Consider the following 12,983-nt stretch of genomic DNA (forward strand, 5'->3'; position numbering starts at 1 on the left):
AAGCAGTATTATCCTCCTAAACCCCCAAATTTCTCCATTCCAAAATAAGCTGGGCTGTAAGACTTTCAGATATACAACTGGGAACTTATAGGAGAGTTGCTAACGCTGTTATGTTCCAAACACAGCTTTGTGAACACAGTCAATGAGAAAAATAATTCTAGTGTTTTCTTTTTTTTTTTTTTTGTGAGATGGGAGTTTCGTTCTGTTGCCACGGCTGGAGTGCAGTAGCACGATCTTGGCTCACTGTAACCTCCGCCTCCCGGGTTCAGGTGATTCTCCTGCCTCCCGAGTAGCTGAGATTACAGGCACATGCCACCACACCTGACTGATTTTTATTTTAGTAGAGACAGGGTTTCCCCATGTTGGCCAGGCTGGTCTCGCACCCCTGACCTCAAGTGATCCACCCACCTCGGCCTTCCAAAGTGCTGGGATTACTGGCGTGAGCCACCATGCCCGGAAAATTCTAGCACTTTCTTTAAACTGCCTTCTTTTAAAACCAGAACTGGGACTGAATCTTTACACTGCTAATCTCATGATTTAAAATGGACAATAATCACTAATAATCACTCAGAAACGTCACCCAAAATGCTGTCCTTCCCTCACATGGCCGCTCCATAACTCATACTGTCTTGAGGTTTTATAGACAATACTCAATGGGGAAGGCTACTTAGAAGCAGACAGGCAGGGTTACCAAGAACATGTACCACTTCCTCATGTGGGTGCCTGCTCTTGGCAAGTACCCATTTGGAAGCCCAGCCCACTGAACACTGCATGAGAACTGGGTTGAAATTCCTGCTCCATTACCTAGCAAGATGCATGATACGGGCAAGCTGATATCCTCTTTGGGGTTCTTTTTCCTCATGCACAAACTGGGGAGAATACCACCTACTATTCAGGATTGCTGGAATGAAATGAAATAAAAGCATGCACCTAATCCGCAGGAATCAAGGTTAGCTTCTTTCCACAGCCTCTTTCCCTTTCCACACCCTCTCCTCTTCTGGCCGAGACATCATCTGGAGACAAGCTATAAGTAGAGAGCTCTAGTGTTTTCTTCTATGTGGACGAGTTCCTGCAGAGGTGTGTTAGTGGTGCCTGTTTGCGTATTGCAAAGTCGAGGGAAATGGATTCCTTTCAAGCTCCCTGAACCCAACTGGAAATCTGAACCTTTACGGAAAATAGGTGTTGAGTGTGGGAGGAGGGGTCTGCAAGGAGACCCCTGTGCAGGCCCCAGGAGGGTTGGGAGCAGAGGTATCATATAAGGACACCCAGTCCTCATAAGGGCATGGCCTTGTAATTCTAGATCTGGCTGATGATCTGAGGGAGGAAATGCTTTAACCATTCTTAAATCAGAAGTTTTTGCCCCGGCTCCACAGACAGACAGGTCCACCCCTGAGGTTCAACCAGTGTGGCAATTCTCAAGGGTCTCCATGTGATTTCAGTATGGAAGCCTAAGTTGCAAACTACTGCCCAGAAATTGTTAGTATTTGTTTCTCTAGAATGACAACAGAAACCTGGAGTACAAAAGACTCACAGGTGCAAGAATTTGCCTGCTTTGTCCACTCTGGTGGTCTAGCCTTGGGGAGAGGGTGGCGGGCAGCTGTGTCCACCATCAGAAAACGAAGGGGCCACAGGCAGTTGCTCCTGCTTGGCTTGGCCTGCCCTGGCTTCTGGGAAGGAAGGCACACTGGCTACACCCAGGCACCTGGACAGGTGGAGGTAGGTCTCTAACTGTGCAGACAGACGGGGCACCAGCCCTGGATGTGGGGTGGGAACAGGGTGGGCTCGTGGGAACTGGTCAGGGAAGAGGACCTCTAGGGGCTCTATTTCTCCCCTGAGAACAAAGCCCCCTCCTCCCTGATTAGGAAGGGAAAAATACACAGAACAGGGCCCCACATAGCCCAGGAGTTATCAGAATCATAGAACAGAGAACAAATGTTAACGTTTAACTGAATACGGTTTTTGGGAAACATGCTCAAGTCACCAGCATCGTCCCACCTGGGGCTTTCCCATTCCTGGTCATCCTTGTCTTTCTCTTCTTTGGTGTCTCCAGTATGTGGGTGTTTCTGCACAATTCGCATTCCACCAGCTTTCACTGAAATGAAAACAGACAGAGTGGGATTAATGTGGAAATGGGGCTGCCTGTGGATCAGGGGGACCAGTTGGAAAGGTTTTGGTTGCTCAATGGCCACAAGTTAGTCTGGAGAATCTGGCAATGACAATGATTAACTAGGGAAGGTCAAGGCTGTCGGGGTAAATTCAAAATGATACAGCACTCAGCATAATCTCTTACTATAGATCTGCTCAGAAACTTTCCAAGGCTCTTGCTTTTCTATTTGGTCACCTTTCAAGTATTTTGTAAGAGCAGCCATGTAACCAGGGCACAAACTACACAAAGAGCATGGCTGCTGATTTCAGTTCTCCACAGCCTCAACACAAGGGCTCACCTCAACCCTCCCCTCTGAAATTTACCTTCTCAAATATCGAAGATGTTTTTGATGGGGTGATATGGTGATGGGTGACATCGGACAGCTACTGTGCCTTCACAGAGCCCAGGCAATTGGCAACAAAACTTCTCCTGCAGCTTTACCCAAACTGTGCTGTGAAAGCCTACTGCTGGCCAATGTTAGCTTAGTTTCAAAAAACAGCTTTATTGATACGTAAGTCATGTAGAATACAATTCACTCATTTAAATGGTGTAATTCAATGGCTTTGAGTGCATTCAGAATTGTACAACCATTGCCATAATCAGTTTTAGGAGATTTTCATCACCCCAAACAGAAACCCCACACCCATGAACAGTCACCCTCCATTCCACCCCTCCCAACTCCAGGCCGCCAGTCACCTGAACGTGCTTATTCTGGACATTTGATATAAGTGGAATTATAAAATATGTGGCCTTTGGTGACTAGCTCCGTGCACTTAGCGTATTTTCAAGGTTCCTCCATGTTATAGCACATGTAAGTATCTCATTCCTCTTCTTGTCAAATAATATTCTATTGCATGGATATATCACATTGTATCTCTCCACTTGTCAATTAGACATTTGTGTTGTTTCTACTTTTTTGGCTATTATGAACAATGCAGCTATGAAGAACTTATACACAAGTTTTTGTATGGACATATGTTTTCATTTCCTTGAGTATATACCGAGAAATGGAACTGCCAGGCCACATGGTAACTCTGAATTTATCCTTCTGAAAACCACCAAGCTGTCTTCCAAAGCCTCCACACTATTTCACATTCCCACCAGTGTGTGGGTTCCAATTCTCCACATGTTCCCAACACTTGCTATTGTGTGTCTTTTTAATTATAGCCATCCTAATGGGTGTGATGTGGTCTCTTATTGTGGTTTGATTTGCAATTCCTTTATGGCTAATATGTTAATACTGTGTTGTAAGGGGTAGGGTGACCTAGGATCTAATAAGAGTGGGAAATGCTAGGTTGAACAAAATTAAATAGGTTTCCCCAAGGGAGACCTTCTTGGCCCTTAGTGTGCTACCCTGCATGAGGAAGACTTACGGCAGGCATAGAGCATGCCGGCTCTCCCCAGCCTATCTGACCACACAACTTTTTTTTTTTTTTTTTTTGGTATAATACCAGTTATCCTCCATCAAGACCACAGTGTTCCATGGAACGGAATTTGGAAAAGCTGGCTGCCCCTATATCCAAAAAGCCAGCCTCACATGGTAGCCACCAGCATGTGTTTTGGGGTCAGCACGTTCCTCCATGCCCTTAGCTATGTGGTCTCAGACTAGAGTCTGATTCTCAAAGATTCCCTGCTTCATCTGCAGAAAGGAGATAAACCTCCTCAGACTGTTGAAAGAGAGGTGTTCGGGAGAGTGGGGTGCTGGCTAGAAAGCAGGGCTGTTTTCCTTGCAGTCACTGGCCCCCGAGGCTCTGGGTGCAGGCCTTACTGAGAGCTTTACCCTTCAAGTCTCCGCCACAAGATGGCTAACATCATGATACAGTCAACTTGCCACACCATGTCCTCTGGCATTTTAAATTGGGGTGGACCCTGCTGAGTCACAAAAGTCCAGGCCAAGTTTCTTTATGCCGCTGATGAACGGGAAGGAGAATGGGAGAGGCAGCCTGGGGCTTACATGCTTCAGGTTTACTGGTCTTCCATTTCCCTGGAAGACTCTGTCAGCCCCTGACTGGAGGGAGATGGTGACATTTGCTCCCAGGACCAGCACTGCCCCAGCAGCTGGCTGTTAGAAAAGGGCAAAAGAGAGCAAGGAAAATGAAGAACTGTGTTTAAACCATTCCTCTGCTGGCTTGGGTTTAGAACTAACATCTCCCCGCTGCCTGCACCTCTTATCAACAGAGAGGAGATTCTACTTAGGGCAGAAGGAAACAGAATCCTGTTCAGTAATTCTCTCAAAAATATGCTCTATATCGCATCAATTGATTTTTAATCATTGTATTTTTAATCATTTTTTTTTTTTTTTTTTGAGACGGAGTCTCGCTCTGTCGCCCAGGCTAGAGTGCAGTGGCGCGATCTCGGCTCACTGCAAGCTCCGCCTCCCGGGTTCACACCATTCTCCTGCCTCAGCCTCCCGAGTAGCTGGGACTACAGGCGCCCACAACTGCGCCCGGCTAATTTTTTGTATTTTTAGTAGAGACGGGGTTTCACCGTGGTCTCGATCTCCTGACCTTGTGATCCGCCCGCCTCGGCCTCCCAAAGCGCTGGGATTACAGGCGTGAGCCACCGCGCCCGGCCTATTTTTAATCATTTTTAAAAAATCTAGAGCTTTTGTCTCAAATTCACTAGGTCTGTATTTGATGGGGTCTTATTCTTTTCTTGTGCGTTCAATTCCTTTATATAATCATTTTAGTTATATATCCAATTATTTGATTTTCTAAAGTCCTCTGGAGTCTAATTCTGCTGTCTGTTTTTGTCTGTGGATTCTTGCTCTTGTCCTGGGAGACTGTGGAGGAGGAATCTGTCTTCACTGGGCTTTACCAGTAAGGATCTTATGGGGCCTGTGATGACAGCAACCCTCTGGGGAGATGCTACATGTGTTTTTATCAAGTCAGGAGTATGGGTGTCTGAAAATCCTTTTCAAGGCAGATTTCTCAGAAGACAAATTGCCAAACAGTGCAAATATGAACAGAACTCATGTAAACGCAAACCTTTGTTTACAAATTCTCAAGGAGACTTCTGTCCCCATGTAGAGCCCAGGCTGACACAGCCCGGCTTCCTGGCCCTCCCAGGGCCACTGGGCAGGTTTCCCTCTTCCACCCTTTCCCCAGGGGTGTGGCCTCTGAGCATCCAGCCTTGGCTATTCCCTGCCTCCTGTGGGCCCACCTCTCATGCTAAAGGTCTGAATTTCAGTTCTTTCTTCGTTTTGGGTTTCTAGGAATTCCTTTCACTTCAAGGTCAAATTTTTTTAAAAAAAGCAAAAAGCCAAAGACAAAACAGAAGAGAACTACCATTTGCAGGCAGCTTTTTAATCTAAGATTTCCCAGCCTACATAGTTGGCCTCCCAATCAGAAATGGAGACTGAAAATACAATTATCTACACCTTAAGGTCATTTTCCACTCTCTTGAAGCATAGGATCTCAGAGTTATGAATGTTTTGGGCCCAAGGAAGAGCTTAGAAGAACTGTCCCACTAAATGCTCTTTAAAAATTAATTTTCCTCCCCGCTCTATCCCACCTCTTTCCCATACTCATCAGAAATTGATGAAAGATACTATTATGGGCTGAATAGTATACCCCCAAAATTCATAGGTTGAAGTCCTGACATACCCTTAAATTGCAATTGTATTTGGACAGAGGGTCTTTAAAAGATAATCAAGTTAAAATAAGGAATTGAGGTAGGGCTCTAATATAATAGAAATGGTGTCTTTATAAGAGAAAGAGACACCGGGGATGTGCACACACAAAGAAATGGCCTGTGAGGAAACAGCAAGAAAGTGCCGTCTGCAAGACCAGGAGAGAGGCCTCAGGAGAAAGCAGGGCTGCCGACACCTTGATCGTGGACTTCGGCCTCCCAAGCTGGGAGAAATAAATGTCTGTGGTTTAAGCCACCCAGTCTGTGGTATTTTGTTAAGGCAGGATGAACCAATAATACAGATGCCCATTTAAAAATGATCTCTGAATCTTTTCAACTTGGCACACGTAAAACTTTTAAACTATAACTCACAGATGTGTTCATAAAGTAAAAATAAAAAGAGCTGTGCAACTAACTACAAAGAAAACTAATGATGAATGTCAAGGTGACATTTGAAATGATCAAGTCTTCCGCAGCTCCTGCAGAGCAGCCTGTCCACTCCTCCACTGAAATAAGTACACAATGTCAGGGCTCAGTCACCCAGCATTAGCACTTGCATTTAATTTAGTTTCTAAAAACAATTAACTTCATTAATCCCTCTCAGTATGTTTGGTGATTAATGTAGCAATAAAAAGTGGCAATAATCATAATAACTCAAAGCTGAGACAGGTTCATTTTAACTTGCAGTACTGCCAAAAAATATGACAGCACATATTTATTATGATTGTTGCATCACTGTCTCTAGAACTCTTCATTTGTAAAACTACAAAAGCAGAATTACTTTTGCAGAAATCTTTGCAGAATGATTTGCAAATAAGTATTTTTAGGAGAAACAGAAAAACCTTAGATTTTTGTTGTGGTGGTTGTTATTCAAATGAGAGCTTTGAATGTAAAGAATAAGCTTCCTCTTAGCAGAAATGCTGTGCAGCGGCTAAGAACACAGATGCTGGAGCCAGAATCTTGGGTTCAAATCCCAGTTCTGCCTGTGTGTGCATGTGCCTGTGCACATGTGTGCCTACGTATGTGCTTGTGTGTGTGTGTGGCTGTGTGTGGGCAAGTTGCTGAAGCTCTCTGTGCCTCAGGGTCTTCCACCTATGAAGAAAGGGTGACAATGTTCCCCTCTCTCAGGGCCAACTGAGGATTACATGAGTTAGCACACATGAAATGCCTCCAACAGGGTCTGGCACACAGGATGTGCTCGACTGTTAGCTAGTCTTATTAAACGGGTTTTTAATTTAACATTTAGTACTTAGAGAGGCCTCTAGGGTCCTCAAATCGTTGGTGCTTTTCCAGTTCTTCACCCTCTCTTCACAGCAGTTCCTTAAAGAGCACTGCCCTATGGGTTGCTGGGGAATGAAGGCCATGCCCTGTAAAGCACCTGCCCACCGTGGTGCTGATCACCACCAGGACCTCTGTCACTACATCAGCACCTAAGTGAGGAAGCTTCTGGAGAATTACAGATCCAACTTCTCTTCATCACCACTCTGTGCCAAGCACTGCTCTAACCACGTGGAGTCCACGCATCTTTCCACTGTACAGCAGCCCCACGGAGTAGATCCTGAGGCAGGGAGAAGCGGAAGCTAGTGGCCCCAAATCGCACAGCTGGCAAGCAGCAGACTGGGTTCCACCCTTAATCATAGGTAAGCCTTTCCTTGCTCAGACTCCTTCCAGGCAACAGGGCACCATGGCTTCTGAGAGTAACTCAAAGGAACGGCCTACAGATAGGGCCAGGTTATTACCCTACCTAGATAAGGGAAGGTGAGTTTGAAATGAAAAGCTCTCTACAGAGCAGCTGCCCGCCCAAATGGGAAGGGGGGTGGAGGAAGCTTTACCCATGGTCACATCCGGGAGGTAAGCAAACACCAGGGAAGCAAATGACTACATGGGATCCTGGGCCAAGCATCCATCCTCAGGTGTCAGGATGCCTGGCTGTAAGACGGAGTCACTGGTGGCTTGCTATCTGCTAGTGCTCAATAGCACACTAGAAAATGCTACTGCGGGAAGAAGAAAGGGGAAATACCGGAAGAGTCCCATGAACCAGGGAGCGGTTTACAGCAGGGGACTAGGAAGGGCTGTTAATTCACACAAATGTCCCAAAAGCATTCACTGCAGGTACTGGAGCATGACGCGCAAGTATATGCTACCTTTGTTCTTTCCTGAGAAGAGTTATTGAAATATTATTCAAAGGGAAGCTCTTCTACCTAAAAGAAGAGATGAAAGGTTCTGAGGACTGTTCCTGTGGAAAGAACAAAACAAAACAGAAAACCACCACTGCTGCAGGTTATGATTAAACCACAGGATTTTAGGTAGAGCAATGTATTGGCAGGTAAGCAAAGGGGTTGGTGAGATTAGGTGGGTAGAACTTCCCAATGTGAACAGAGCAAGAGACTATGGCTTATCTTAGTTAAGAAGAATGATGCCACCAGGAGAGAGGAAAATCACTGGCAAGTGGAGACTCACGTTTATGGAAGCCCATGCACCTGAAGGTGGGAACCCTAAAAAGTGGAGAGGATAAAGAGGTGAGAGGCGCTAAGAATGTACGCAGAGAGTGAGTGCTGACAGTCTGGCCCAGTAACAGATACAAGTTATTGAAGACCCCAATGAGAACCTTGCCCCCAGACCAAGTGGAGCCCTTACAGGAGCTTTCACGTGTGCACATATAAGCTAGAAGTAATGGTTTGTGGTAAAAAATGAGCCGGAGCCCCAGATACATTCCTGAATTTGCACTCTTGTTGGCTTCATACTGCTATTTATTCTGTGCTCAGAATCATAGACTGTGAAGGTGAGAAGGCTCTTAAATTACATGGAGCAACCCCGTTAAAGAATGAAGTTCAGAGACATAGTGGGACCCCCCTGGGCCATGGAGCTTTGACTCTGAAGTAGTAATGCCTGACTCTATCTTCCACAGCAGTGTGTGTTCCATCCATGACATGGTTTTTGACCCAAAGGACAAATTCAGTACTGACTGGGCCAGGATGGGCACCCTGCCGGACAGCTGACTGGGCCCCTTTCAAGCTGGGAGGTACATGGAGCAGCTACATGTATATCCTTGAGTATAGGGAGGATGATTTCAGAAAGTTTAGGGGAAAGTAGGATCTGCTGCCTGGAGGTGCTTTGGAAAAGCTGGCATTGGGAGTTGGTTGAGGCAAGGACTAGTCAGGTGTTCGCCAGTCCCACTCCCGGCTTCCCCGTAGTTGGATTGGGGGCATCAAACTGGGTCCTGCCCAACCATATGGGGAAAAGTGACTTTGGTGGGCAGCATCATGTCATCATGTTCCCCTACTCTGGAACCTGTAAGTGTGCTGGGCTACATGGCCAGGGGAAATGAAGGTTGTAGATGGAATTACAGTTGCTAATCAGCTGACCTTAAGCTGAGGAAGAAAGAAGGGAAACTGCTATTCTGTGCTTAGAATCACAGACTGTGAAGGTGAAGAGATTATTCTGGATTACCCAGATGGGCCCATGTAATCTCAAGGGTCTCTAAATGTGAAAGAGGGAGGCAGAAAAATCAGGGATCCGAGTGTGCAATGTGAGGATGTGACTGGTCATTGCTGCCTTTGAAGAAGCTTTCCTTGGCTTGTGGAGGAAGGGGCCATGAACCAAGGAAAGCAGGCGGCCTCTAGAAGCTGGAAAAGGCAAGAAAATGGATTCTCCCCTGAGCATCCAGAAGGAACCAGTCACCCTGTGGATACCTTGATTTTAGCCCAGTGAGACCCATCTGGGACGTCTCACCTCTAGAACTGTAACATAATAAAACTGTGTTATTTAAAACCACTAAGTGTATTGTGATTTGGTACAGCAGCCATAGGAAACTGATGTGATGACACACACCACTTGTGGGCCACACCATACAGACCCCAGCACGGTGACCTACACTCATCCCCTCTGCAGCAGCCACACATTGAAAAGCTAGTGTTATGCAGCAGGGGGTGTCTGGGCCTCTGAATTGTTCTTTGTTAAGAAGACCGCCCCCCAGGACAGAAATAAACTTGGATTAGTTCGGCCACTGAGAATTTAGGTTGTTTGTTACAAGACGAAGTACCATTTTCTATACCTAATCTAGTACTTTATACAAAAGTGAATATTCTCTATAGAAACAAAAAAGATTTCTGAAGCTGGGAAGGGGAAAGCAGTCACATAACCAAGTAAGAATGCACAGGGCACTGGCCGAAATGAAAAGGACACTCACCAAAGACATGAGAAGGCACAGATAACCAAAAATGGCTAGCCAAGGTTGGGCGTGGTGGCTCATGCCTGGAGTCCCAACACTTTGGGAGGCCAAGGTAGGCACATTGCTTGAGCCCAGGAGTTTGAGACCTGACTGGGCAACATAGTAAAACCTTGTGTCTACATAAAGTACACAAATTAGCTGGGTATGATGGTGCACACCTGTAGTCCCAGCTACTCACCACACTGAGGTGAGATCTCTTGAGCCCAGGCGGCCAAGGTGACAGTGAGCCAAGGTCATGCCACTGCACTCAAGACTGAGTGAGACCCTGTCTGGAGGAGAAAAAAAAAAAAAAAAAAAAAAAAGGGCTAGGGAAGTGGCGAAATGCCAGGGGCTGTCTTGACAGAAATCTTCTTAAAAAAAACCGTGCTAACTAAGGGGTCTTGTTTTCCTTGGCATGTTGGGAACAAGAGCAGACCTCTTATCTGGACCCTTCAATCTATGGTCCTGACTGGTTGACACTGGGACTATGCTTAGCAAATCTGTGACCGCAGGGCTAATAGAAGACAAATTAGTCTTCCGTTTCTAGCAATCGATAATCTGAAAGTCTTTCTGCAGGGAGATAATTCAGGGAGAAAATTCAGGGGGAATTACACTCGAGTTTTGAAAGGCATCCTTAACTCATGTCTGAAGGATCAATTAGTATAAGAACTAAGTTACTTTGAAGTTACTAAAAAAAGTAACATGGTCTATTTTCCATTTTACTTGAAACAAATACAACTGTGCTTATATTTCCACTTAATTCACTTTGAGAGGGGATGTAGAGTCTGCTTTTCACAGAAAACCATATGTAAGATTAGTAACATTCAAAGCTATCATGTAGCAGATTTATGAGAACTCTACTGACACATGGTTTTGGCTCCACTGGGAAATGGAGGGGAACGGGGCCAGCAAAATGTATTTAACAAAGAAATTTTACCCATCTCACTGCCACAGACTCACAAAGACTGGCAGAAATGAGTAACAGCAAGGCTTATAATTAGGTGCCCCTTTCTGCTATGGAATGCTATGACTGCTGTTAGATGAAACAGAATCTCGCTAATTCTAACTTTGCTAATCTGCATTTGCAATAACTCATCAAACAAGCAGTCTCACCCCATTTCTCTGCAAAGATTTTGTAGTCAGGAGCAGTGGCGAGGTCTCAAATCATTACGGCTGGATTACTTTTACAGAGGACTGCAGACGACAGCACATTTGCCAGGACGTGATGCAGTGCCATCCATCACTTGTAAATAACAATACCTGTATTTGCACGGCACCTTTCTCTAACACTCTTCAGAAGCCTTTACAAACTGCCTCATTCGTCTCCCACCTTGGGAGGAGGCACCTGGCCAGTGATAGAGTCGTCCGACGGGTTGCTGAAGTTCCAAAAGGCAACAGCCTTTCTAGCTGCTCCCACTAGGTCACTAGCTCAGGCGAGTTGGCAACAGATAGTCCAAACAGTTGGGTAAGGTTTTTTTTTTTTCAGACTAAGTTTTCGCTCTTCTCGCCCAGGCTGGAGTCCAGTGGCGTGATCCTGGCTCACCACAACCTCTGTCTCCCAGGTTCAAGAGATTCTCCTGCCTCAGTCTCCGGAGTAGCTGGGATTACAGGCACCCATCACCACACCTAATTTTGTATTTTTGGTAGAGACGGGGTTTCACCATGTTGGCCAGGCTAGTCTTGAACTCCTGACCTCAGGTGCTCTCCCCACCCGCGTCTCCCAAAGTGCTGGGATTACAGGCGTGAGCCACCGCACTCGGCTCTGGGTCACGTTTTTAAATGGCACTGTGCTCGGTATCTCAACAGTAAGATGACTGCTGATTTCATGAGTTAAACGTGCCAAGTGCTTAGAAGTGTGTCAGCACATTGTGACACTGAACACACTTCATTAGTGTTTCCACTAGTCTGCTGCCTGAACCGGCTGAGAGGACCACCTGCATGCCTGTGCACAGTAGAGAGCGCTCAGAGCCAAGGAACTTGTGGGCCGGGTATGCTATGGGGGCAGTGAGGGGTGAGAAGAGGCCCTGGGGAAACTCAGGAGCGCTTATTAAGTATTTTGTGCTGCCCCAGGGAATAAAGAGATGGAGAAGACTCAACCCCGGAAGCAAGAAGACGACAGGCAAAGGTTAGAGCATGAAGGAAAACAAGGGGATTGCAGGAATGTACAGGAGGAGATATGGGCCAGACAGCAATAAAGAGAAGACACAAAAGAACATTAAGATAGTCACTGTAAGAGAATTTTATTATTTCTGATTGAGCACTGAGGCACAAGTCTGTTATTCAATTTAAGCACTTAATGAAAGCATTCTCAACATTTTTAAGGCAGTGATTTTGGTTTATGAACTGTGCTCTTGGCAATCCTTGATGATTATCCTTTATTGCAGTGGACCGCCTTTTTTTTTTTTTTTTTTTAACTATCTACCCTTCAGAGCTACCTACTGTCTGGCAATGCCAGACTAAACAAGAACACCGGAGCTTCCTGCCAAAAAACACACACAGTCCTCTGTAACACCTGGGAAAGTGCATTTGAGGGGTGCTGCTGGCATTTGAGGGGTGCTGCCGTCAGGCCCCTCCTCTTAACTATCGTCTTGGAGACAGATGACAGACAGTGACAGCCACAAGCCAAGAGCTCACCCCATAAGTCTAAAGGAGCTGCCCTGAAGTCACTAGAGGAGTTTACCTGTGGGATGAACAGTGCTGGTACCCTGACGCTGAAGAGGGCCAGGAGAGTCATGGCAGCAAACGCAGCCCCTCCTTGCGACTTGCCCCGAGGCCCAAACCTCGCATTTCATAAAGGAGAAAAACTGACTCCCAGTGAAGCGTGAAGTGATGTCCTCAAACTCAGAACCCAAGCTCACTGCTACACTAGCACAAATAAGCTGCCTCTTCCCTCCTGAGGGATAAATAAGCTACTTACTCTGTAATTCACAAAGCCTAGCTGTTTACTCTGTAATCAAAAGAAAACCAGAGTCCAGAAAGAAATTTTTCCCAGGGAGT

The 12,983-nt window shown here is 45.9% G+C and overlaps 1 protein-coding gene across 3 annotated transcripts in view; it reads right to left on the reverse strand.

Annotated features, from left to right (window-relative positions):
• DAP (death associated protein) overlaps positions 1-12,983 on the reverse strand; it is a 76,906-nt gene that overhangs the window by 61,538 nt on the left and 2,385 nt on the right. For all 3 annotated transcript variants that reach the window (XM_045393547.2, XM_015451150.3, XM_045393548.3), the window contains exon 2: positions 1,996-2,092. In XM_045393547.2, the coding sequence (XP_045249482.2) occupies positions 1,996-2,092 (97 nt within the window). The remainder of the gene's footprint in view (positions 1-1,995; positions 2,093-12,983) is intronic.

The sequence above is a fragment of the Macaca fascicularis genome, chromosome 6, assembly GCF_037993035.2.
Source record: "Macaca fascicularis isolate 582-1 chromosome 6, T2T-MFA8v1.1".
Classification (NCBI taxonomy): Eukaryota; Metazoa; Chordata; class Mammalia; order Primates; family Cercopithecidae; genus Macaca; species Macaca fascicularis.